At 40.5% G+C, this 26758-nt stretch overlaps 1 protein-coding gene across 1 annotated transcript in view; it reads left to right on the top strand.

Moving 5' to 3' along the window:
• Positions 1–26088, top strand: part of GYS2 (glycogen synthase 2) — a 41049-nt gene extending 14961 nt beyond the window's left edge. Inside the window, exons 6-16 of the mRNA XM_040561725.1 lie at positions 5208–5325; positions 5789–5909; positions 8354–8460; positions 11472–11531; positions 12224–12302; positions 12945–13058; positions 15190–15316; positions 17126–17221; positions 22518–22681; positions 24042–24122; positions 25176–26088. Of these exons, the coding sequence (XP_040417659.1) occupies positions 5208–5325; positions 5789–5909; positions 8354–8460; positions 11472–11531; positions 12224–12302; positions 12945–13058; positions 15190–15316; positions 17126–17221; positions 22518–22681; positions 24042–24122; positions 25176–25397 (1289 nt within the window). The 3' untranslated portion in view covers positions 25398–26088. The remainder of the gene's footprint in view (positions 1–5207; positions 5326–5788; positions 5910–8353; positions 8461–11471; positions 11532–12223; positions 12303–12944; positions 13059–15189; positions 15317–17125; positions 17222–22517; positions 22682–24041; positions 24123–25175) is intronic.
• Positions 26089–26758: the final 670 nt, after the last annotated feature.

Below are 26758 nucleotides of genomic sequence, written 5' to 3'. Positions count from 1 at the left end.
ATGATTTTGGACAAATCACGAACCGTGATTTTCCATTAGACCAATCAGTACAGTTTAAAAAAATAGTTGATAATGCATGCCCAAAACTTTGTCCAATTTTCCCCTTTGCACTTGTCTTATAAAATACAGAATTTATCTTCAAACCTTACCGTATTCCATGCATGGAGTTTGAGGAAGGTAATAATCCGAGCTTGGTGTGTCATTGAAATACCGTTTAAAACAGCACAGTGCTCTAGAAGGATAAGCCATATTACTCCATCCACAAGAATGCATCATAGGGGAAAAACTGCAAAACAGTTTTGAGACTATTTAGCAGGTGTGCTTACATCTTAGTTGATTATTTTAAGTATAGCAATGCTCAAAGAACTTTTGTTTTGGTTTAAGATTGGTTTGCTTACTCTTTATAGATTTATTTTAGGTGAATTGCAGTGCTAATTATAGGTCTGAGACTGCTATCTCTATTAACTTCAATGCTTCAAGCCACACCACAGTTTATGCATTAGGATAAAAGGTGAAGTTATCCATTGGATCCTCTGTCTCATTGCTGACCAACTGACAATAGCATGATGAAATTAGAAGAATTTTCCTTTTTAAGCATGACAGCCACATCATAAAAGTAATTTGTGTCTGGTCACCTAACCTGGGATCTTTCTGAAAGGCCTTGTTTCTTTTCAAGTGCAGAGAACTCGACCTCTGAAAATCAGACTTTTGAAGCTGTTTTATATTGACATGAGGCTTCTCCAGACAATAGCTTTAGTTAAAAATCACCATTTATGTTTAGGGATTTTAGGAGATTGAAATCAGCCTGAATTCAGTTTAATTTGGGAGAGGAAATCTGCACATTGCAGATAGAACTTCAGGTGAAGCTGAAGGGAATTCCATGCCCAGAGATTTACAGGCCTGAGCTTTTTTGTGTATTTTTGAAACTTTGAAGAAAACAAGTAAATATATTTAATGCTTCGGTTAAAAAATGTTGACAAATATCATACTTCATGTTGACAGAGCTACTAAGAAATTCCGTAGGAATTGGTACGACAAATCCTAGGGGACAACTGTAAGTGGCAAATATGTTCTGATGGGAATAATTACTTCATAGTTACTTTAAAATCTTAGACCACAAATAAACTGTGTAGGGGTCTATTCTCACACTATTTATTCTTTCTGAAGTTGTGAAATCAACATAGATGCTGGCTGTTCAGAAAGGTCAGCAAACTCTCAGTAGATCATTAAGCTTGAGTTCTGCAAAGAAACGTGAATAGTGAAAGAATTTTTAAAATCAACTTCGTGATTGCTTTAGAAAACAAGCTTTTAAAAGGAGAGTGCGGAATTGGCACAAAATTGTTAACTTTTGTTTGCACTTGAATTTATTGAGAGGTAAGCTTCACAACAAAGTTGTTAACTAAAGACAATTGAGGAAATGTGATAAGTACAGCAGTCTGATATTTCTCATTCATATTAAAATTGGATTGTAATTTACATTACAAATGTCATCACATAGAAAAGCCCCTTTAAAACTGTATAGAAGGCTTTTGCATCAGGACAAAGGGCAGTTTGCCATGTGTATAAAGTGTGCATAATAAGATAAAGTGTGTAGTCTAAACCTGGCAGAATGACTGCTTACATCAGACTGATTTCACATGCTGCCATAGTGCTTCAGTTTTAGGAGTACTAAATTTGATCAGTAATTTATCAAATTGTTTGTCAAAAGCTTGAGTGTCTGATGTTAAACCTATTTTCTTTGATCATGCAAGATTCTGTCCGTGATCGTAAGTTATATTGCCATGATTTGAAAACTGATATTGTGGGATTTCTAATATTTACGTTCAGTTATGAAACATATTTTTTGTTACCAGTAGAGAAGACTTTGAATCAAAATTCCAAGATATTTAGGTATTAATTAAGATCTAGATCTAGACTTTGAAGCTGCATATATTTGATCAAAGCCGCAGGAGCAAATTCTGAAAAAGTGAGTCAACCCTGAAACTCTGCAATTTATCAAAAGAAAACATCATACTGTACTGTTATTACTTAAATCAATGCCAGTTTCTTTCCTGTGAATACAGAAGTCAAATCATTCTGATTTCACCTACTTGGGATGATTTTAAAACAAAAATATCTTTAATATAATAAAGAAAACAAAAGAACCCCACACTTAAAACAGGAACAAAACCCTCTTTCATCACTTTTTCACTAGGGCAAGGGTACATTTCTTCACACATATTCAAAATATTATTGTATGTTGAGCAGAAATAGTGAAATTAATGCTTTGAGAAACCATGCTTATTTTGTACCGCAAAGGCTTAAGAGACAGATCAAGCCCCATTCCTGATGAAAGGGTAAATGGAGCTGCATTTGAATCAAAGAACATTGGAGTGGGTGATATACAGGCTGCTGCTGTTGGGTGAGAATGTCCAAAACTCACTGATTAATAAATACCAGACAGTGGTTGGAAACTGGCCAGAAATACCCCCATCAAGGATTCTTATTTTATTGGGAAGAGCTTGAAAGTAGTTAGAGTATCAAAGCTAAGTCCTGCATGAGCCAGTTCTCCCATGCTGAATAAGAAGTAGTTCAGAGGAAGGAGAAGATACACTTGGTAAACACAAGGAGAGATGGAGGGTGTTTCAGCTCTTTTGATGAAATGCTCATATCAGGCCACACAGGGCTTTGGTCAGAGTAGATCCACTGTAGTTCTCTGGTTATGGGCAGCAGAAAGCAAGAAGGACTCAAGATTTCTTGTTAGTGTCACCAAAACTCTCCTTTCTTGTCACTGAGAATCAATCTCCTGAGTTTAACAAGCAAAAATTTCTGGTAAATGCTGGTCTTCAGTTTGAAATGTGCTATTTCAAGAGAAATCCATCAAAATTTTTGGTGTTTCATGGTTACTAATAAAGGTTGTATTTTTATCTACTGCCATTTAACATAAAGAGTCCCAAAACACTTCATAAGGTAAAGAGTTATCAGAGATCATTTACTTGGAAGGGAAATACAAATACTGCTAAAGTAGACAGTAAATTTCAAGGAAGTCTTTAAAAATGGCCATGACATTTGCCTGAAAAAGGTCAGGCAAGTATACTGGACAGCATATGGAGAACTGATTGAACTTATTTTAAATGATCTTGATAAGAAAAGGGACCTGGGGTTATTGTTTGATAGCCAGTTGAACATGAGCCAGCAGTGTGCCCAGCTGGCAAAGAAGGCCAATGGCATCCTGGCTTGTATCAGGAATAGCGTAGCCAGCAGGACCAGGGAGGCGATCGTCCCCCTGTGCTATGCTCTGGTGAGGCTGTACCTTGAGTACTGTGTTCAGTGTTGGGCCCCTCAGTACAAAAAAGACATCAAGGCCCTGGAACGTGTCCAGAGAAGGGCTACAAAGCTGACGAAGGGCCTGGAGCACAAGTCCTGTGAGGAGTGGCTGAGGGAACTGGGGTTGTTTAGTCTGGGGAAGAGGAGGCTCAGGGGAGACCTTATTGCTCTCTACAACTACCTGGAAGGAAGGTGTGGGGAGCTGGGGGTCAGCCTCTTCTCACATATAGCCAGTGATAGGACTAGAGGGAATGGCTTCAAGTTGCGCCAGGGAAGTATTAAGTTGGATATTAAGAGAAATTTCTTTACCAAAAGGGTTGTGCTGCATTGTAATAGACTGCCCAGGGAAGTGGTTGAGTCCCCATTCCTGGAGGTCTTCAAGAAATGTGTAGATGTAGAACTTAGTAACATGGTTTAGTGGTGGACTTGTCAGTACTAGGTTAAAGGTTGGACTAGATGATCTTAGAGGTATTTTCCAACCTAAATGATTTTGTGATTCTATGTATTCAGCCAAAGGAGCCTTGGATGTTTTAAAGATGTCATCTTGAGTGTCCCCAGAAATAAAAGACAGTTTGTATTAGGTCAGATGCCTAATGCTATAGGCATGCAAACCTCTGCTTTTGAGGGGAAGGAACAGAAAAAAAATGAATGTCAGACATCATTGACTGAAAGACCACAATGGCAATAACTTTAAGCCCTGTATTAAGTGGCAAGCAAGAGACAGTGCTCCTAACAGTAACCTTGATGTGAATGGGGACAGTTAACTATATGCACTGAGATCAAAGGAGATGCTGTTTTTTTTTTTTGCATGAAGAAGTGGTTGGGAATAGTATTTTACTGAAGGTCATTTGGATGATACATAAAGCTTTGACAATGACTACAGCTGATGATTGTGGTTACTAGACACCTGATGACATTTGCCAGAAGAACAAGTATGAAATCAACACTGGTGCATTGTCTAATAATTAGTTTCTTCCTTCTTTGAAGATTCTTTGAATTTGAAGAATCTCTGGTATAATCTAGTGTCAGTCTACTGAAGTCAGCTGTGTTACTGTGAAGGTACTGGCCCCACTTTCTTTTCCATACACAGTTTTAATAAATGAACTCAAAGGCAAGAAAATGACATTCTTTCCATTTACTTTAACTAGATTTAGGGCAAGCCTTTAAATAGCTGGTGTGCTGTGCCAGAAAGGTGAAGGGTGACTGAATTTCAGTGTTGGCTGGAATAAGCTGCACCTATCCATAACTCTAACTTAGAAGGTACTGTAAATAAGCAAATTTTAACTGCAAGATGCTTTGGTATCTTTGAGAAGAGCCGCCATAAAAGTGTAAAACATAATATTCTGTGGCTATTTGAAGGAGAAATCCAACAACTTATTGAAAGGTGGTCCCTTCAGAAAGGTTTCTGATACTCTCTTTTCTGGTAAATCCTCAGAAGTCTGGATAGAACAGACTGTTTTGCCATGCAGTGAACAAGTGCATAGTATGGCACAATTTCTGCTTTCAAGAGCTTTCAATGTATAGTAATAAAGCAGGCAACAGTGATGTCAAGATTAAAGAGGTAAAGGATGTATTGAACAAAAAATGACCAAATGGAGGCATAATTTCAGTCCTCATAGGGCAAAAGGGACCTTTCTATCCAGCAGGGTCTATGCTAATGTTGAGTACAGGTCAAAATGATACAAAGCCATTTCAATGCTGTAGACAGTGGAATACCACATGCAATAGCTCTGAGGAGAAAACTGGTGGAAAGCATTGTGTTAGGCAGTGCTGTTCTCTAGCTATGAGTAATAAGACTGTTAACTGTTCACATGCTGACACTGAAAGACATGCTGGTTCTTTCCTTAAAGATTTCTCTGACTCTGAAGATGTCTACCTCTGCCTTTTCTCTGCTTTTCCAGATGTTGTCACCCCAAATGGCTTGAACATTAAGAAATTTTCAGCAATGCATGAGTTTCAGAATTTGCATTCCATGTACAAGGCTAGGATCCAAGAGTTCATTCGAGGTCATTTCTATGGGTAAGCTTTTACTTTTCAAAATTTAGCAATGATTGTCCAACACTATTTAAAACAAAACAACAACAACAAAAAACCCACCACCAATATAAAAAAACAAACAAACAAATAAAAAACAGGTAGAATAAAAATACTACATAATGGAGGTTGGTTTTGACCAACTTAGTCAAATATCTGTCTGGGATTTCTCAATCAGAAGCTGAAGAAATTTCAGACACCAGCTTTAGCCCTGTTTAACATCTTATGGAATCAGGCAGAAGGTCTTTTTTGTTTGTTTGTTTTTTCAATTATTTACCCAAGATAGAGTTTATCAGATTAAGATAGTCACCGTAATTTAAAGAAAAGCCTCTTTGTCATTATTTTCTTGAGATAATAAATTCCTCCAGAATAGAAAGCTGTTGTGTGTCTTGTATGATTACATCTTGAAAAACACTTTGTGCTTGTCTGTTTGTTTGCTTGGTTTCAGCCACCTTGACTTCAGTCTTGAAAAGACATTATTTTTCTTCATTGCTGGGAGATATGAATTTTCCAACAAAGGAGCTGATATGTTTCTAGAAGCCTTATCAAGATTAAACTTTTTGCTGAGGGTAAGAAAGCTTCTGGAAATGTAGAAAAAGTAGATCTTACACTCAACCTTACCTTACTATGGAAGTGACATGCAAGAATTTCCATGAAATGCTCTGGTTTACAGGAAAATAATTACGGGATATTCAAAGTTTTCATAAAGCTTTCTCCCTGAATCATCAGAACATACAACACTCTCAGGTTGCTTAAAAATAATTAATTACATAGTTCAAGAAGTTAATTTGTGGTTACGACCCTTGTTTATTAAAGAAAAATACTAAAAATATGCTTAAAGAATTTGCTCTGAAGGTGTACTTATGAGAAGGCAAATACAAAATCATTCTGTAATGATGCAACTTAAAAATATTTTTTTATTGCAATCACATAATTGATTAGAACCTGACCGTGATTTTTTTTTGACTATTATTATCATATTGGATGGGAATCTTGCATTAAAATTCCAAGTACAACAGTGTCCTGATGAGTGAGCATGGGGAGGCCAGTCACTGCTCAATGCTTCTGTTTTCTCAGATAAAAATGAATGCAATGTTTCTTAATTTCTTTATGGAGTACTTTAATGGAGAAGAGACCTAGACCTTGTCATGATCAAAGAGCAGAGTATGTACCTTCTGCAACTGAGGTCACTGAAAACATCTCCAGATGTGTCACAAGGACTATATTAAAAATAAATAAATAAATAAATAAAAAATAAAAAAAAAAAGGCTGATCAGTTTTCAGTCATCTCACAAGAATAGGTTCAGTTGTCTGTTGTCCCAGTCTCTCTTTTGTGCTTTATCACTTAAATGATGTGGAAAATCTGAATAAAAACCTTGGTACAGTATTGTCAGCAGGGCTGACAAAATACTGGTGTTCAAGGCCCTAAGTACACTTGTTCTACTGCCGCCTTCTATTAGAATGTCATTAGAGTCTGTGGGCTTCCTGGAAATCCACTCACTCACACAACAGATTACCTCATATAACTTCAGGATTTCTTCCACAACTTTGCCAAATACCTGTGTTTTGTTGTTTGGCAATGCTGTGCAAAAATAGCTACTTTTTAATGGCATTTACACAGCTATGAACTATAAATGCTGATAACATAGAAGGTCTTGCATGGTAAGAAGGAAAGAATTGCTTAAGCAATTATTGCAGCATTCTATTATTTTATCTGATGACTGATGCGAAACAAATAACAAGCAGCTAGGTTGATGGAAAATCAACAGAAACTGAGGTTAGTTTTCCAGAGTACTCTAGAAGTGTACCGGGGCTTGCTTCTCCCATTAGCTGAACATGGCTTTATTGTGTTACTGTTCCAAAGAACACTTGCTCTGTCATTAATTCAGGAGAGGTGATTTGGCTGGGAACAGCAGAATAACCTGTACTACTTGTGAGTCTGAGAATTATAGTGCTTCTTGAACAAGTCTCCAGCAGTGTGCATGAACCTCAAAAATACATAGCATTGGATGGAATTATTTTACAGTATAAAGTCATTTTCCTTTACTACTAAAATACTTGACTGTTATGTCAAAGATAAAGTATGTATGTTATGGCAGATTGTTAATATACACTGAGATAATAGCATAATGGATTTTGGACCTGCCCTGAAGAAAGGGAAGGGAGGAATCTTAAAATGATAGATTAATCTTATTATTTTGTACTGCACATTTTCCCATACTTCAGTCTGAGAGAAGGTGTGCTAAGAGCATGTTTGTGTGTCTAAAGTTTAGGGGGGGGCAATTAAAAATAATTTAGTTTTTACAGCTCTGAACAGTTTACTCTTAGCTTTCTTTAAAGAGTTGCTGACATGAGTAAACCTCATTCTGCTCCCTGTGAGGAGTTTCCCTATAACCAAAGTGTCAGTTTTTTTTGTCATGTAGTTTTTGCCTTTTGAGTGAGGTGGATGTGAGAGATGATCAAGAAGTTACTAGCAGTTCTTTGTGCATCTAGCAGATTTTGTGCTAGGAGTTCAGGTACACAGTGGTTGCTGATAACATCTCTTTCAGAACACTCATCTGAGGCAGTATTACTATGGAAGATAGTTCTGCTGTCTGTAGGGAATCCCTTGCCCTGTGGCTGGCCATACCCCAGCTAGTAAACTAATTTCTCACCCCTTTGAGCCAACCAAATTTATGTCACATGAGAAAATCTGTGTAGAATTTTTAACTTTTGCTGTTTATTTTCACATCCTAAGCCGTGGTCCCTAAGCCATAAGAAGTCAGGGAGATCCATATTGCCCAAATTGGAACTTGGCAATTGACATCTGTTTACCTGTATCTGTTTTCAGCTATACCTGTGACTGGACAAAAACTTCACAGCTGAAGGGAGAGTAATAAGATCAGAGCCTTCCTGATCAATCCTTCCTAATCAAAGTGTGTTTAGTTTTGCTGTGACTAATCCTTAGTGTTAAAGTGGGCAATGATACCCTGTGGTGAGATTCTCTTTTTCTCTCTGTCTCATGTCCATGCAGGTACACAAGAGTGATGTTACGGTTGTTGTGTTCTTCATTATGCCAGCAAAGACAAACAATTTCAATGTGGAAACCCTGAAAGGACAAGCAGTCCGGAAGCAGCTCTGGTAATTACCATTGTCACTGAAGGTCTTATGTGGTTAATTAAGGAGATATGCAAATGTTTCTGATGAAGAATAATGCTTTCTTTTTGCTCTGCTAAAATTGAGGATTGTGAGTAACTAGAATGTATTTGTGGGGATGAAAGAGATGGGAATGATAAATAAGGGTAAATTACATATTTTTTGTTCTAGGTTATTTTTAGTGAAGTTTTCTCGTCATGCTTTTTAACAAGGTAGCAACCAGTACCTGGTTTGTAGTGACAAAGTCAAATGCTCTAGAAAACCTAGTCTTCTGGATTTGTTCTGTTTCTTCCTTTGGACTTGCCATTGAGCTGCCACAAAGTAAGGACTGCTTGCTAATTTACTGGAGTGAGCTTCTCTGCCATAAGTGGTGAAAAAACCCTACCTAATTACATCTGCTCTCTTATTAAGAAATATGGAAAGTGTTCTGTCTAATCCAGCAGAAAAATAACAGTTGATATCAATTGTGTGTAATTTTCTATGTAGCTTACAGTAAGTGATGGCTAGACCCAAGTGGTGAAACTTGCAATTACAAAGCAAAAACTGTCACAGTCCTCAGTTTAACAGTTTTTCATTTTACAACTTCAAACAAAAAAGCAACTCAGGGGCAGAACTCAACATGCAGCTCTAAACTCACCTCCCTTTAGTGGCTATGTGATTCTGCACAGGAGGGGACACGTTGTGAGGTACTTTCAGACTGAAACTTTCAGGGTCAAATTTATAAAGAATTATATTAAATATTATATTTATATTATCCTTCATGCATTTTGAAAAAATTAAAACAAACAAAAATTAAACAAAAAAGTGAAAAATGTCATTTCACTCTGCGTATTTACAGATCTAAGCAGGCAAGTGAACATGGGCACCTTATCAGGTGGCTAGAGCAGTTAAACTACTGCAGAATTAAGGAAGCTGATCCTTAAGGTATGGAACTAAACCCCACAAGACCTAGCTTCTGGTTTTATGCCTGCGTCTCACTGTGATGAGACGCCTCTTTCTGATGCCAGTTCTATAAAGTTATAGAAATCTAAACGACATGGAGATTTGTAGATGTGGCTTCCTAAAAGCAATACATCTGAGCTGCCTTCACTGCTAGTAGAGAGTGGTGGTTCTCTCCAGATCATGATTCATCCTATACCACCTCAGGAAGAGTCTAAGATGAATGAAGGGAATCATCCTTTGAAATTGATTGTCACCATTGATTGATATGTGGAGGATCTACACAACTGGTTTTAACTGTAGATGGCTGAAGTGAGGTAACACAGCCAGAGTTTTTAATGAGACCTCTATATGCAGGAACTGGCTATTCAGATGGAAATACTGTTGAATCCTGAAGTGAATTCAAGTGAAGTCACTGCTGTCATAGGGCCAGGATCTGGCTCTGAGTCAACTGCAGGAAAATAATGTAAGCACAATGAGAAACAGCCATGCTTGCAACAAGCCATTTTTGCTTCTACTGTGTTTCTGATATAAAGTATGTAATGTTTGAATACAATGCAACAGGTATATATTAAATAAATAATATATGATATATTAGTAAAGTTTATTTAAATAAAATATGAAAAAGTTTTTCCCTGTTGTATCTCTACTACATGGTTGTTTCTCTGGTACTCAGTAATGCAGGTACAATGGTAACACTAAAGGTAACTTTAAAGATGTGAAATCATGCAAAAAAATGCTGTTTCCAGCTATTTTTCCCACTGTGCTCTGTGAAAAGCAAAAGAGTCTTTGTGTCCTCACATGAAGAATTGTCATGGTCAGCATCTGGAGTTGGTGGATAAAACCACCTGATATCAGTGTTAATAATAATTTTTGTTAATTTTAAGGTTGTCACAGAACTTAAATACTAGAAGACATTGGCAGTTATTGAGGAATAGTTGATGGCTGATCTGGAATATATAAATCCCTTTTTTCCTCTCTTTATGAAACAGCAGCATATCCTATCTGAGTTAAGTTTTGGAGATTGCTCATGGCATGAGTCAAAGAAAACACGGTTATGAGGGGACTAGCTTACTGAGATTTGGATCAATTTGTTTTGACATTTAGCTGCTTTATGACTCATCCACAATTAACTCATCCACTACTGCATCTTTGTGAGCTGGGAGAGAGCAACTAAAAATTAGTATGTCAACTTTCAGCTTGGTGAAGTTTAGGATTTCACTTCACAAGTTTTGACTTAGCCCAAAATCTAATTCTTAGAAAGTAGGAAAGAAGGAAAAGTCCCATGAAAGAGAGCATTTTAGTCAAATGGAGCATGTGCGCTATATTTTAAACAGCACTTTCATCTGTACTTTCAAGTTATTTCATCTAGGGATAGGATAATATAAATGGCTCTTTATATTTAGAATAGCTGTTTGCTGGTGTTCTTTCTCAACTAAAATATAACACGTCTGGGTATTATTATTGGCTTAAAACATAGCCCGAGCTTTTCAGGAAGTTTTTTGTGTGTTTGTTTGCAAACTATTTTTTGTCAAACTACTTGTTAGTCGAACTCTTATTTTGAAAAGTCTTTAAGTTAAGAAACAGGTCTGAAAGGGAAGGAAAAAGCTTGCTTTAAAATCCTTATTTATTTACCTCTTATATCTTACATCTTTCATAAAGTCATGTTAAGTTGGGAACCTCTGAGTCTTGATTAGTGTCCGATGTCAATTATTATGTTTCTTTACTTAAGAGTCATGTAAATGCTCTCTTTTTCATAGCTGAGATAAAGTGTGGTCTACTGATCAAAGTGTTGGAAGTAATCACTGTTGAGTTCTGCTTCAGGCTTTAGCAGTTTGTCCATCATTGGAGGCAGATCATATCCTCAGTTGCACTGAAATCTGTCAGTATGGCTGTCGGTCAGGTAAAAGACCTTTGAGAATGAGACTTCTGTCTGTTTCTGCATTCTTGGTTCCATCAGTATACACAAAAGCACAATTTAATTTCCAGCAGCAGGAATCTCTTTTTTTCTTTGTCCTGGATCTCGTGTTTATACATAAATGTATTTATTTTCCTAGGGACACTGCACAATCTGTGAAAGAAAAGTTTGGAAAGAAACTCTACAATGCCTTGCTAAAGTGAGTGTGTAGGTTATTTTGCTCTGCCTTGCAAACCCACATATTCAGCTGGTTTACCTGTGATGTACTTGTGCTTCTACTCTTTGTGTAAGAAATTTTGGGGTCCGCAGAAAGTACACAGGTGAAGGATATGGGATGTTCTATGCTGTAAACAGGATACTTGTATGACAGGCAAATTACAGAGAAAAAAAATAAACATACTAGCATCCTACTGTGGAGTCTTAAGAGACATGGGGATGTTTAAGTAGCACTGAGGCTTACTCACTGACAGAAACAATCTACCTCGGCTTAAAAAATCACCAGAGACAAGTATGGATTAGTGGATTGTTCATACCCTTTCAAAAGACAGATTAGGTGAGCTGGAAGTGAATGACCCACAGCACAGCTGGGAGGACTGGAGCTTCAGCAAAAATAAGGTGTGACTGAAAAACAGAAAAAATAATAATAATTCTAGCTTTTTGGGAAGCTAATTGGAAGGACAGCAAGTGTATGATAGAATAAAATGTAGGAAATATAGCAGGGCCATGAAAACTAAGGAAAGATTCATGTTGACATCAGCAAACTTCAGAACAGACCTCATTTGCTGTTTCTTCATTTTTTTAATGCAACTTTAATGTAAGCTCATAATTCTAGTTGTCAGAAAGACTGATAGTAAGTCATTTGGTAAAGTAGGCTCTGTGTTGCCTCTGCAGAGGAGAAATTCCAGACTTGAACAAGATTCTTGACCGGGATGATATAACCATTATGAAAAGAGCCATCTTTTCAACTCAGGTCAGAAAACATACTGTTTACACAAACATCTGTTGTGGATGGTAAGCATGACTACGTACAAGGATTGTATGTGACACATAGTCATATGCATACTTTGAAGAAGTATTCAGCAAATATTCTTCCCACTGGTAACATTTAAAGGTCTTCTGTGATTGTTTTTAATGACAGTACAACCCAAAATAATTATTTTGGTAAATCCATATATCTTCCCCCAGTCACATGCAAGTTTCCTAATCCTTCTGTTCTGTATAAAGTGCAAAGTCTTTGCATTGTTCCTGAAGCATGGATTCTTCCAATTTTATAAAATATGTAAAATCAATCTCTTAAGCAGAGATGAGTAAAGTCAACCGTCTACCACTAAAACCAATTAAAACTAAATGGTAGGCCTTTCTGAAAGTCAGTACAAATACATTAATTTTGAGGTAAGTGAAGCTCTGACAGCTTTTATGGTCTCGTTTGTAGCCTGGTTTATACAGGAGAGTACATTATATGATTGCAACTTTCTTATCTTAAAATGAAAGGGTAAAAACCTATCCACATCAATGGTAAAATCTCCCAGTGTCTTCCACTAACCTTAGATAATGATAGCAGGATGCGTTGCTGGCAGTTTTGCCCCTCATATATTGCCTTTTCTCTTTTTAGCGACATTGTCTGCCTCCAGTGACCACCCACAACATGATTGATGATGGCAATGATCCAATCCTCAATACCATTCGACGCATTGGCCTTTTCAATAACCGGACAGACAGAGTAAAGGTACGTTCTGTCATTTCCATTTTAGATACAAAATTGTTTGTTTTTTTTTTAAACAGTCAGTCTGGATCATTAGCATGGGAAGCACAGTCAAATTCTTGATAGAGGGGCAATGATATACTACTAGAGTACTTCTCCCTCTTCCTCCCTTTCCAGGAATAACTAGTTACTTTACAGATATCCTCAGTTGCTGTTTAATTAAGTTAATTTCAAATCAGAAATCTAATGCTAGGGATTTGACTGTTTTCACTGCTGCATCCTGTGCTGAACAAGGAACTACTGAATCTACCCCTGACATCCAGAAAGTACCATAGGTTATTTGCACCTGGATGTTAAACTCTGTAACAGATTAATTTGCTCAAAACTGGAGGTCTAGAGTTTCAGCACAGCCATTTCTGAGTATTGGTTCTTGTATTAAGAACAGCGCCCTGACATTCAGCATTTGCTGTAAAAGCTAACCAGGATTCTGATCCTGACCAGAAATATTTCCTATTCATGCTGTGCTCATGTTTAATTCAATTGCTGAAGCTAAACTTATGTAAATAAATTCTTTCCTATACTTCCACATATGTTTTGCCAGACCACGGAAATGATCAGCTCCAACTTCCACAGGTCTGTCAAAGTTTTTTTGGTCTGGCAGTCTGTGGCATTTTCTCCGTTAACTATGGCTATCTCTTCTTGCAATTTTTTCCTCTTCCAAACATTCTTTTGGTAGTCAGGTGCATTTTATCTCTGACAATGATATATCTCTTGTTCCCAGTATGCTGGCTGTTAAACTCATGAGGATAACTGCATAACCATTTTCCTCAACTTCCTAGTATGCTTCTTCATAGCTTAACTTTATATCTACTAAGCACGTGTCTCCAATGAGCTCTGAGAATGTAATATGATAGTAATATACAAGATGTAACAAATGTAGGGTAGAAGGAGGCACTGTGTATAAATGTATTAAAAAATTACTCAGAACTAACAGCTTGGAGTCATTAGAAAGCAGATTATGTATAACACTGCAGATACCTCCTCCTGCTTCTCAGCAAACTTGACTGGAAAGGTTGTACAAAACTGGCATTACCACTGCAAAATTACCTACTACTTGAACAGAATGTATACTAAATGAGCTGAATGTATCGATAAAAGTTCTCTAAACTTGAAAGAGAAAGTCATCTTGAGACATGTATGACATGTCCGCACAATTGTCATGTGAAAAAAACAGTGATGCCAATGGAAAATCTTACTTGAATCAGTGGGATCAAATAAGCTTGCATATGAGAAGTTTACAGGCCATTTACAGGTTGAATACACTCGTGTTGATTTATGCAAGTGAGTAGCATGACTATGTTATTAAGAATAGATAAAGGCATATCCCTGACGTGGAATAATGGTTGAAGTATGCTAATTTGGGGAATAAAGGCCCAGAGGTTAAACCCTTCCTTCATACTTCTTTGTACCAGAGCTGACTGGACAGCCTACACAAGGTTCTTTACCTGTCAGTGGAATATGGGGCAGTAACACCAAGCTGAACAGAGTCATGCAAATAAATTAGCTTGGGTCCTGTTAGAGGGACGTTAACCTAAACTAATAAGCTTTGTCTTTCAGCAAGATCAGTTAGCCCAGGCACAGGATTGTGATGATCGGGTTATAATATGCCTGGTTTCAAAATTCTTTCAGTTCTTAAAAGACCCTCTGAATACCATGACCATTCCTATATTTCAGTTGGAAGCTCAGGAGTGCTGTGTCCTCATGAGGCCTCCTCTAGAACAAGACATCCCTGTACTCTGTCTGTATCTTGGAACAGCCAACCAAGAGAACCAATTTAGAATTGCTAAACGTCACAGCCTTAGCCATAATTCACCATGTGCATGGTCTTTTTTGATCAGGAAGGATAAAGCCAAAGACTTGTCCAGAAAATACCGTTCATTATCAGTATTATTTCCAGGACAAGAGCCACGCATGTGGGTTCATTACGAGATAATGTATTTTAGAGTGGGAATTGAATTAGGTAACAGGATGGGCAAAGGAGGTGTTGTCCAAGTATTTAGCAAAAGACCAGAGTGAAGAAACTGCTTAAGTATATTGATAATTAAAATGTATTGGTAGTTTCCTTTCACCTCTAATGTAAGTTTTGAATATCCAGGTGATCCTACATCCAGAGTTTCTTTCTTCAACCAGCCCATTGCTGCCCTTGGACTATGAGGAGTTTGTTAGAGGCTGTCACCTGGGTGTGTTTCCATCATACTATGAACCCTGGGGTTACACTCCAGGTAGGCAATCTGTACATTTAACTAGTATCAAAGATGAATACACATTCTGTTGATGCAGAGTAGCTTTACAGCCAGTTTCTTCTGGAGTGCTGAAAAAACTCTTTTGACTCTGTTTCCTCTGCAGTGCAAAGGTCTTACTGCTGGCAAAATTTGGGGGCCAGGTGGTATAAAATGGCATCTACTGACTGACAACTACTCAAATTTGTCCCTGCGCTGGACCCTTTCCCATACTAACATGTAATCTTTTGATTTTCTGTGGCTTTAGAAAAAAAATTAAACTTAATTTTTAACTTGATTCAGGTATTTTAAAAGAAGATTTAGAGGAATATGCATATTGAAAAACTTAAAGCAACAACTCCGTTGCTACCAGCAGACATACTTCAGTGGATTTAATTCAAGATAGCAATTAAGTCTGATGGACATATGTAACACCATATCTAAGATATTTACCACAAACACATAAAGTGATGGTGAATATCACAGATTTAAAGGGAAGTTTCTAAAGATACAGAAAGCTTGTAGTTTCTGACATTAAAAAAAAAGAAAGTTAAAAATCCAAAATTTACAAAAGGCACTTAACATCTAATGAAATCAGTGCAAACTGTAAACTTGAATACTTTTGAAGATCAGATACTAGGTGTCTTTTATGTCCTCCAAAATATCTTCTGTAATCTCGATACACATCTAAAAGTTTAGATGCTTCTCTGAAGTGCATTTGCTGCAAGCCAATGAATCAGAATAAAAATTTTTGCAAAGTTGATCATTCTCCAGAGCTATTTCTCTCCAAGTAAGAGACCTACCTAATTCCAGCTAAGACAATGGTCTTGCATTCCGGCAGTTTCTCTTCCTGTTCAAGTCTCAGCTAAAGTATAAAGAAAATGTGACAACCAGGTAACTTTGAAGTAACCCAGCCAGAAAAGTTAGTCTGTTAACAGTTTTGAGGAAAGCTGTGATTTATGCTAGTTAAAAGAATAGCTTCTATTTCTTTTATTGCAAAAATTATTCTCTTTGTTGATACACCCACTTAATTCTCCGAGAAACAAAAAGTGGTGGTTTTTAGGTGGATTTGTAGCTCTGTTTTATAGACACCAGCTTTGTTGTCATATGAATGAATGGTGTGTAGATGGCTTTCAGCATTTCAAAGACTAGAGTATTTTATTTTATCTGCCTGCTACCATAGGATAGGCTTAATTTCATCAGCAAAAAACTCTTTAAACCTGAGTAAACAGTTATTCTTGCTCACAGCAATGACAGAAATAACTACAAAAGATGTGTACATTTTATAATATTATGATACTGGTTCCACATCTACTTTGAAAGCAATCCTAAATTAATGATGCTTTCTTTGTTGTTGCTATAGGGACCAGTTTACAAACAATGAATATCAAAATACAAAGTTTAACCTGCTCATGCAACTAAGTGATTCAATTTTCCAAATAGTCATGAACACCTAATGAATATTTGTGTATAACAGGCTTCAATTTTAACTCCAAACAAACAGTCTAGACCATATGTTGGGATTCTCTGTTTCAACATGGACTCCCAGAAAGTTTTCAATTTAGCTGCTGGGAAACATGAGGCTAATTTCACAGTGCAAAATTTTCTCTTTAAAATTCCATTTTTTTTTCTTCTTTTTTTCTTTTCCTCTAAATCCACAACAAAGCATAATAGTTTTCCCTTGTCATTTTCAGAGCAGCTCTAGTTTTATGGGACCTCTGCCAGCCTGTTTCTTTTTCTTTTTTTTCTCTCAGGGTAAAATCATTCAAAACATACTGCCCTGAAACACTTTTTGTCTGTTTCTTTTGGCAGCTGAATGTACTGTGATGGGCATTCCCAGTGTGACCACAAACCTTTCTGGATTCGGCTGTTTTATGCAGGAACATGTTGCTGACCCAGCTGCTTATGGTAATTTTATTTTTTTTTTAACACCATATCAAAATAGTATTAGGAAATCAAAAATCTGCATTAGGAAATCAAAAAGTACAGCAACAGTGCTTCAGCTTCTCATTTTCATGCTTTCACTATTGCAATGCAGTTCACTGGGGGAATACATTCAGAGCACCAAAAATCAGTTAGAATCATAGAAGCATAGAGTCTCCTAGCACTTCATAGAATCACAGAATGGCTTGAGTTGGAAGGGACATCAAAGATCAGCTAGTTCCAACCCCCCCTGCCATAGGCAGGGATGCCACCCACTAGATGAGGTTGCTCAAGGCCTCATCTAACCAGGTCTTGAATTAAGCATTAATATAGTCTTATTTGACCCTTGAAGCACACTTTCCATAATTGGAAATTCTTGAGGTAATGCTGTTTTTTAGAAAACAAGCTACAAACACCTTCCCCCCATCCACTCTCTTCCACCTCCTCCCCCCAAAGTGGCGCAGGGGACTTGGGGGCTGCGGTCAGTCCCTGATGCTTCATCTCTGCCGCTCCTTCACGGTCACTCTGTTGGATACAGTCCTTCCCAAACTGATCCTGTGTGGGCTTCCCACGCAAGCAGTTCTTCAAGAACTGCTCCAACATCGGTCTGTACCACGGGGTCATCCATCAGGAGCAAACTGCTCCAGCACAGATCCCCAACAGGCGGCAGCTCCCCCAAGACCCCCTGCTCCTGCATGGGCTCCTCTCCACAGGCTGCAGCTCCGGCCTGGGGCCTGCTCCTGCGGGGGCTCTCCATAGGCCGCAGCCTCCTCCAGGCCACATCCACCTGCTCCACCAGGGGCTCCTCCATGGGCTGCAGTGTGGAGATCTGCTCCATGTGGGACCCATGGGCTGCAGGGGGACAGCCTGCTCCACCAGGGGCCTCTCCACAGGCCGCAGGGAACTTCTGCTCCGTGCCTGGAGCACCTCCTGCCTTCCATCTGCACTGACCTTGGGGGATGCAGGGCTGCTTCTCACTCCTCTCTCTCCCAGCTGCTGTTGCACTGCAGTTTTTGGCACAACCCCACCTGTTTCTTAAATCTGCTCTCACAGAGGCACAAATAACACCACTTATTGGCTCGGCTCTGGCCAGCAGCAAGTCCCTTTGGAGCCAGCTGAAACTGGCCCTTATCTAACATGGGGCAGCTGCTGGACTCTTTTCACAGAGGCCACCCCTGCAGCCCCCCACTACCAAAACCTTGCCACGTAAACCCAATATGCTGCCCTGGGCCAGGGCCAGGGGGTTTCTCTCTGGTCCCCCCTGCCAGGCCTGCCAGCAGAGTCTGGGGGCAAATACCCTGCAACACACGCTGCCTTGCCTGCCACTGGCAAGAGCACAGGGGTGCACAGGGGCCTCTATCTGCCCAGCATTGCTGCTGGGATCTTCTAATTAGTGCGTCAAGTAGTGGCTTGGACCCTCTCTCCACACACCACCCCTGCTAAAATCCCACAGAGCCCCTCTTTCCACCCAGTACCCGTTCTGGGATCCCTTAATAAGCAGCACAGACTCTCAGTCCACCCAGCAGCTATGCCGTGATCCTTCCAGTAGCAGTAGAGCCCCTCTGTCTTCCCACCACCCCCTTATCAGATCCTTTAATTAGCAGTAGAGCCCCTGTCTCCACCAAGCACCCCAGCCACAGAGAGACAGACACACACCCGCTCCCCTTCCTCCCAGCACCCCGACCGCCTCCCTCAAGTAGCTGCCCTGAGCCCATCGCCACCCACCATTGTTGCTGGGATCCTTCAAGTAGTGTCAGAACCTCACCCTGCTGGGATCCCTTAATTAGCAGCACGGACTCTGCCCTCCCATCTCCCCTGCCCAGATCCCTCAAGCAGTGACAGAGCTCCTCTCCCCACCCAGAGAGGGTCTATAGTGTAGACCCTATGTGTACCCATCACCCCAGCCAGGGTCCCTCAGCTAGTGAGAGTCCGTGGGTCCCCTACCACCCCAGCCCAGATCCCTCAGGTAGCAGAACAGCCCTTCTCTCCATCCACACCACTACCAGCATTGCTTAAGTAGTGGCTTGGTCCCTCTGTCCTCCCGTCTCCACTGTCCTGATCACCTGAGTAGTGGCTGAGTCCCTCTTTCTGCCCAGCACCCCTGCTATAATTCCTTCATTAGCAGCACAGACCCTCTGTCCTCCTGCCTCCCCTTCTGAGATCCCACAAGTAGGGGCTTGGACCCTCTTTCCACCCACCACCCCTGCCAGCAGCCTTTAGTTAGCGGCAGAGCCCCTCTGTCCACCCAGCACCCCTGCCCAGATCCCTCAAGTAGCAGCTCGGACCCTCTGTCCTCCCACCTCCCCTCTCCCAATCCCACAGGTAGCAAGTGACAGAGCACCTCTTTGCGCCCACCACCCCACCACGATCCTTTAATTCCAGACCCTTCTGGAAGTAGCTCAAGCCCTGTCCACCTACCACCCCTCCCCAGATCCTTCAGGCGGCGGCACGGACCCTCTTTCCACCCAGCACCCTTCCTGGATCCCTCAAGCTGTGGCTTGGATCCTCTACCCACCCAGCGCACAGCCCCCTTCCACCCAGTACCCTGCTGGGATCCCTTAATAAGTGGCTTGAGCCCTCTGTCCACCAATCTCCCAGATCCCACACGTAGTGGCAGAGGCCACCTGTCCTTCCACCACCCCTGCCTGGATCCCACAAGTAGAGACAGAGCCTCCCTCTCTACCCAGTACCCTTGCCGTGGTATCTTACTTAGTGGTCGAGGCCTTCTCTCCACCCAGACCCCTCAGGTAGCAGCACAGTCACCATTTCCACTCCTCTGCCCAACCAGTACCCTGCTGGGATCTGCCAAGTAGCAGCTCAGACCCTCTGTCCTTCCACCTCCCCTGCCCTGATGCCTCAAGTAGCTGCAGAGCCCCTCTTCCCTCCCACCACCCCTGCCCAGATCCTGTAAGAGGCACAGAGCCCCTCTTTCCAACCAGCACTCCTGCTGTGACTCCTTAAATAACGGCACAGACCCTCCGCCCTCCCACCTCCCCAGTCCAGGTCTGTCAAGTGGTGGTACAGGCCTTCTTTCTGCCCAGCACCCCAGCTGGGATCCCTTAATTAGCTGTAGACCCCTCTTTCCACCTAGTACCCCTGCTGGGGTCCCTTAATTAGCGTCACAGACCCTCTCTCCACGCAGCAGCCCTACCCAGACCCCTCAGGTAGCAGCACAGCCACTCTTCCTGCCCCTCTGCTCACCCAGCACCCTTGCTGGATCTGTCAAGTAGCGGCCTGGCTCCTCTGTCCTCCCACCGCCCCTGCCCAGATCCCTCTAGAAGTGGCTCAAACCCTCTCTGCCCAGATCCCTCAGGTAGCAGCACGGAACCTCCCCCTCCCGGCCACCCAGCACCCCAGCACCCTGCTAGGATCCTTTAATAAGCAGCTTGGACCCTCTCTCCACCCAGCACCCCCGCCAGGATCTCTCAAGGAGCGGCTCGGACCCTCTGCCCTCCCACTTCTTGCCCGGACCCCTCAAACAGCAGCAGAACCTGTCCCACAATTAGTGGTGTGGACAGCCAGCGCTGTCTCCCAGCCTTGAAGCCCTCGGTCCAACAGCCCTGCAGCAATTCCTATGTTCCCACATGCTCTCTTAAGTTATTGGGACCAACCAGACTGGGTTCCCATCTTCCCATCAAGGCTTCCCATTGCCTTCCTCCCCACCCCCACCCCCCCACCCCCCATGCCCTAGTAGCCACCTGCAGGGTCTCTGCTGCTGGCCAGGCTGTGTCAGATCACATGCATGCACATGCAGATCCCAGCTACAGCTGGTGGATCTCCATGGACATGTTGTTTATATCACACCCCACCTGTAGAATGTGTTTCCAGTTTATGAAAAGCATGAGCGTGCCTTTTGGTTTTCATTACATCTGTTTCTTTGCTTTTCCCTCAGTCTACGTAAAGACAACCACTGGCATTCATGAGATTACTAACACCTCCTTTGGCACAGATATGTAGTGTAATGCCAGCTGGTGTTGTATTGCCATTTGCCATGTGGCCTCAAGCCCTCTGTAGAGCTTTCATGCCATCCATCATAACGTTTGTAATATTTTATATTTCCCTGGATAGATTTACTATTGCCTTTTTCTCACGTTGTTATGCCCAACCATGGCACGTGAGCTGTGGCAAATCTGGGGAATGTGGTTGACCAGATGGGCCATTGCTATTTGCACTTGTATTTCTTACCTTTGCTCTACCTGGATGGGTGCTGGCCTTTGACTTTGCCTATCGAGGGTGGCACGTCCCCAGGGAAGGGGTGTGTTGTCCTGCTCCTCACTCCCCATGTGTCTTCTGTCTGTGGCCTGTGGTCTCCCCCATTCCCAGCACTGTTTCGTCAAGTGTGCAATCCCACACAGAGACTGGCCAGACATGGGGCTTAGGTCACCATGAGCCACACAGAGCCCAAGGCTGCTCCCATAGACTGGACAGGGCAGGGCCAGGCAGGAGCTCCAGCAGGACATTATTATATATATATAACATAATATTATATTAATTATATTAATATAATATTATATATTTTATATATATATACAGAGAGCATGGATCACTTGCTCTTCTCTGCAAAAACATGGGTGTGGGCATTGGTGTAACTTATACATTCCTAGGGAACACCAAGCAGTTCAGTTAAGGTAGTTGTGTGTCTGTCTTATCTATTGAGATAACTGAAGTCTGTCCTTCTTTTCTTTTCAACACCCTGGGGACAAGAATAATGTATTGATCTTGGCAAACTACACAGAGGCAAAGTTTACCTCTGCCCTCTCTCAGCCAGAGTTGTACATTGATTAATGTGTGTGAGTTAGCTTGTCTCTGTTCAAGACACCTGTATTTGTACTGAAAACACAGCCCATGTCCTACAGACTGATTCTGACCATCCACATTTATAAATTCTAGTGCAAACTTGGAAAGCATTAGATATTTTTTAAGCAGCCAGTATTTTAAAAATGATGGGAGATAGAAGTGGTATGTCTTTTTCGAGAAAATCTTGAATCCTTTTGGATATATTTACACAAGAAAAACAACAACAAGAAAGCCCCTAAGTTTTGAGTAATCTGCTGTATTTCAACTTGAAAGGTAAAGAAAATTGAAGTAAAAAAATACATATTTCTCTACATCTTTGAATGCCATCAAAATAGTAGCAAATGTTCCAGTTATAACCAACTGCCTCCCAACATTAAAAAGGACATCTAACACGTAATGTTTTTAAGTCTATGTGACAGAAGGTAGAATGGAAATGTAAGAGGTCAGTTTCAATTCAACTCATCTCCTTTTATGTGTTTTTTAGGGATCTACATAGTTGACAGGAGGTTCCGCTCACCTGATGAATCATGCAACCAGCTGACTCAGTTCCTGTATGGATTTTGTCAGCAGTCCCGTCGCCAGAGGATCATCCAAAGAAACCGAACTGAGAGGCTTTCAGATCTGTTGGACTGGAGATACCTAGGCAGGGTGTGTAAAACTATTAATAGAGGTATTAAAAACTCCAGACACAGTGTCTGTCTTCAGCATCATGCTACTCTGCAAGGAGGCACCCCTGTTCCGAAAGGCACCCATCAAAGGTGCTAAAGACAAAGCCCGTCTTTACCTTTCATTGTAATGCTTCCATTGTCCAGTGGTATGGAGGGACTTGACTTAACTGAATAGGTTAGAGCAGAAGCCAATCTCACTGAGTTTTTTGTACCCCTCATGCTAGTCAATGCAAAAAGCTTGTGCCTCTGAGAAAAACAGCACCCTACACTAACTGAGTAAGATTTGTGCTCCAAAGTCATCTGGACTCTTTTCAAGGATCCTATTTCTTCACAGAAAGAGTAGTCAGGCATTGGAACGGGTTGCCCAGAGAAGTGGTGGCATCACCATCCCTGGGGATGTTCAAGGAAAAGTTGGACCTGGTGCTTAGGGACATGGTTTAGTGGGTGACATTGGTGGTAGGGTGATGATTGGACCAGGTGATCTAGGAGGTCTTTTCCAACCTTAATGGTCCTCTGATTCTATCCATTCTTCCTGAAAGGCTGCTGGGCCTTGTGGATCGTCAGAACTCCTAAACTAAATCTGTACCTTAAAGGCAAAACAGTGTTTTTGATTTGACATAGAAAACACCACAGTACCACCTACTAAGAAATAGTAAAGCAATATTAAGTCCACAGGAGCAAAGGAGTGGAAGGATCCATATATATCAGTTTTGTAACGATTTTGGACCTTGCTCTGCTTTGGTATCTGTGTGAGATCCTTTCTGTTTATATTACTCCTGACACAATATAAGACTGACACAAGCTATTTTTTTAATACAGGTGATGGAGACTGGTGAATATAATGGATCCATCAAATGTTTTTACCAAATTCTTATATGCCAAGCCTCAGAAATTCATAAATGTTTCTTCTTTGTAACTGTTACACGTGCTCTGTATGCAAGAATGAGCCCAAAGCTTAAGTATATACACATACATATTTAGAGATGTAAAATTTCCTGGTTTTAAAAAGACGCAGTTCTGTCTTGAGGGATAAAGAATGCCTGTCACTCTACACCAAACTACACCAACTGAGATGAGTGCTGTTTTCCAACTTGGTACACCTTAGACTTAAAAGAACCTTATTCAGCTTCTGTTCCAGCTTCAGCTCTACTTTGGAGCTCATTACTTCACAGTGATGTGTTTGTTACAGGTAGCAAAGCCATTTGGATTCTCTTTAGCTAAACACAGGTTCAGGCTTTGTTAAGCATCACCTTTGAGAAGATATTCATGTTACATTCCTTTTTTTCTGTGTAAATCCACCGTCCTCCTTGACTTGTAAAGGTTTCTCTTTTATGTTGCAGTATTACATGCATGCCAGACACTTGGCCCTCAGCAGAACATTCCCTGATAAATTTGAGATGGAACCAAGTGCTCCACCAAAGGTAGAGTCTGCTTTTGGAGATGAGTTCATCTGCATTTTGGCTGCTTTACAGGGAGAAAGAAAGAGAATGTGTGCGTGTTTGAGAGAGAGAGAGTCAGTCAGCAAGTTTTGTTCTACCTGCAGATAAATTAGCTCACAGTTAAAATCTTAAGATGTAGACCCAAGCTCCAATCACAAGTTGTAATGATATCAAATGCAAACAGTAAGGATACCATGTGCAATACAGGGACAGTTCTTCCAGTGACTTAGAGTGATCTGGATGGGACTATGCCACTTTAGACCAGCTGAAGAACTGCTCCTTGGAATTCCTTAGAAAAGCGTCAGCTTCTAATTTTGCTCCTGGTAAACTCCATGGAGATGTTCTGCACAAATCCAATAATAAAAGGGAAGCTGGGAAAAGATACCAAGGGAAAACGAGGCAAAACACTGCATTCATCTAAACAGGGTATGTGAGGAGGAGGCTGTGGCTGGAACTGCAAGGGGTCCAATTTAAAGGCATGCTTTCAATCAGTTCTTGTGTAGTGCATGTTAGCACCAATTTTAGAAGGGATGCTGCTCAAATTCAGTCCAAACACCCCCAGAGCAACTCAAGTTTTCAAATAATAAGTAGAAAGGAATCACAGAATCACCTAGGTTGGAAGGCTCAGGCCAAGACTCCTTCTTTGGCTCTGGTTTTGCAGAAATTGACATATAACTAGAAAATTGTTCAAAACTTCAGACTAATTCTGAATTTCAGTCAGAACATTCTGACTAGAGAGTTTAGGAGGATTTCATGTAGCCTTGAGGGTTTTAATGCTCAATAAGTCAAAGAAACAATGCTGGAAAGGAAGCGCATTGTTTATGATACAAGCTAAAGATCACTGCCACAGGCAAATACTTCCTATCAGAGAAGGACTGAGAGGACCTGTATTTAAGGGAGTTTAATTTTGGAGTGGTCTAGGTTACATGCCATCACCAATGGTTTGCCTTGAAGTGCTGACTGCCTTTAATTGCTGTACACAACCAACTGAGGAACACTGTGATAACATGTACAACTTGCTTCTCTCTCTGCCAGACGGAAGGTTTCAGGTACCCTAGACCTTCATCAGTGCCACCATCACCTTCTGTCTCTCAGCATTCCAGCCCTCACCACAGTGAAGGCGAAGATGAAGATGAGGATGAAAGATATGATGAGGATGAAGAGGCTGAAAGGGATAGGCAAAACATCAAATCTCCCTTTTCCCTTGGAGTATTACCTCAAGGAAAGACGAAGCAGCATGGAGAGTACAGGAACTGAATGTGTTGCTCTCACTGTATCAGGGTCTCTTCATCCATTCAAGAGTTTCTCCCGTAGGCTTGGCAAGCTTTGTGTTAAGGACAGTGTGTTGTGATTAGGAGAATCTTAAATGTTACTTGAGTTACACTGTTGGGAAGCCTAATATTAGTTCACCTTGAAAGTAGTTTAAATGACAATTCTTCTGTGCCCAGTGAAGGTAGAAGAAATTTTTCAAGCTTAGTAAACCTAGAGAATGTGATAGTCCCCTCAGGAGCTTATACAAACTGTAGATCATACCTTTGTCTGCATAATCGTCTATATTAATCATGGCCTATGCTGATAGTTCTATTATGGTTGTTCCAAATGAACTCTTGCTTCATATATGTCCCCCATTTTCCCCTCCCAAACTGAAATGATCTTTAAACCAGAGCTCAGAAAATGTAGAGAAAAAAAAAGTGTTACACTGAGGAAACCTTATCAGGGTTAAAAAAGATTTACTGAAAACAAAATGGTCTTTATTTTTCCTTATGCTGTTTATCTTATTGTAAGCTTACATCATTTAAAATATTTTTTTACAGCACATGGAAGTGTCTTGATTCAGTGGTAAAATATACTGTGGAACCATATAAAGTCTTATGCAGTGGGCATTTGAATTTTAGAGATAAATGAAAATCATCTTCCTGAAGTCATTTAGACCCACAATAAACAGCAGACTGTTTATTTTCTCATTTTTCTGGTATATTTCTTTAATTGTTTTCATCATGTCTTACATTAAGTTTGTTAACCAACTAGTTCAGGGAAGAAATTAATGTTATTTGGTTAAAGAAAATGACAAAAAAATTGCTTAATTAACACCTTCTCATGCAGGCAAACCTACATGCCACAGAGCAATGTGAAAACATTCGAAGTTGTGCATTTCAATTCTTCCAATTGCCCCATTAGTTCATGCTCTATTTCACTTCTGTGGAAGAAACCTAATCTTAAAAAATAATTCTAAACTAATTCCAAAAACATATCTTCCCCACAGACATAATTTGTAAAAAGCACATGAAACTTCTTTTCAAAGTGTTTGGGGAATAAATGAACTTTACAATGAAAACCAGACATCTAATTTGTGTTATGGTTTTCAAAGGTATTTTAATTTTCAGAGAAGCAGAGAGTGCCTGAAAAAAGATCTTCAGAAGTAGATCTTAACATGAAAACACTAGGAAGGAGGTCCATCTTTTATTTAGAAGTTTGAAAATCAAGAATTTCTCAAGCTGTTTAAGAAAAGACATTTCCAGGAATTGATTCAGGCTGTTCCTCAGCAGGTAGGATGATCTGACCTCTGGAGGTATTTACCTTCACTGTCTTTTCTGGGGAGAGCTTACATGGCCAGCTTT

Source organism: Cygnus olor, chromosome 1, assembly GCF_009769625.2.
Source record: "Cygnus olor isolate bCygOlo1 chromosome 1, bCygOlo1.pri.v2, whole genome shotgun sequence".
NCBI lineage: Eukaryota > Metazoa > Chordata > Aves > Anseriformes > Anatidae > Cygnus > Cygnus olor.
This window is presented reverse-complemented; position numbering and strand designations above follow the sequence as displayed.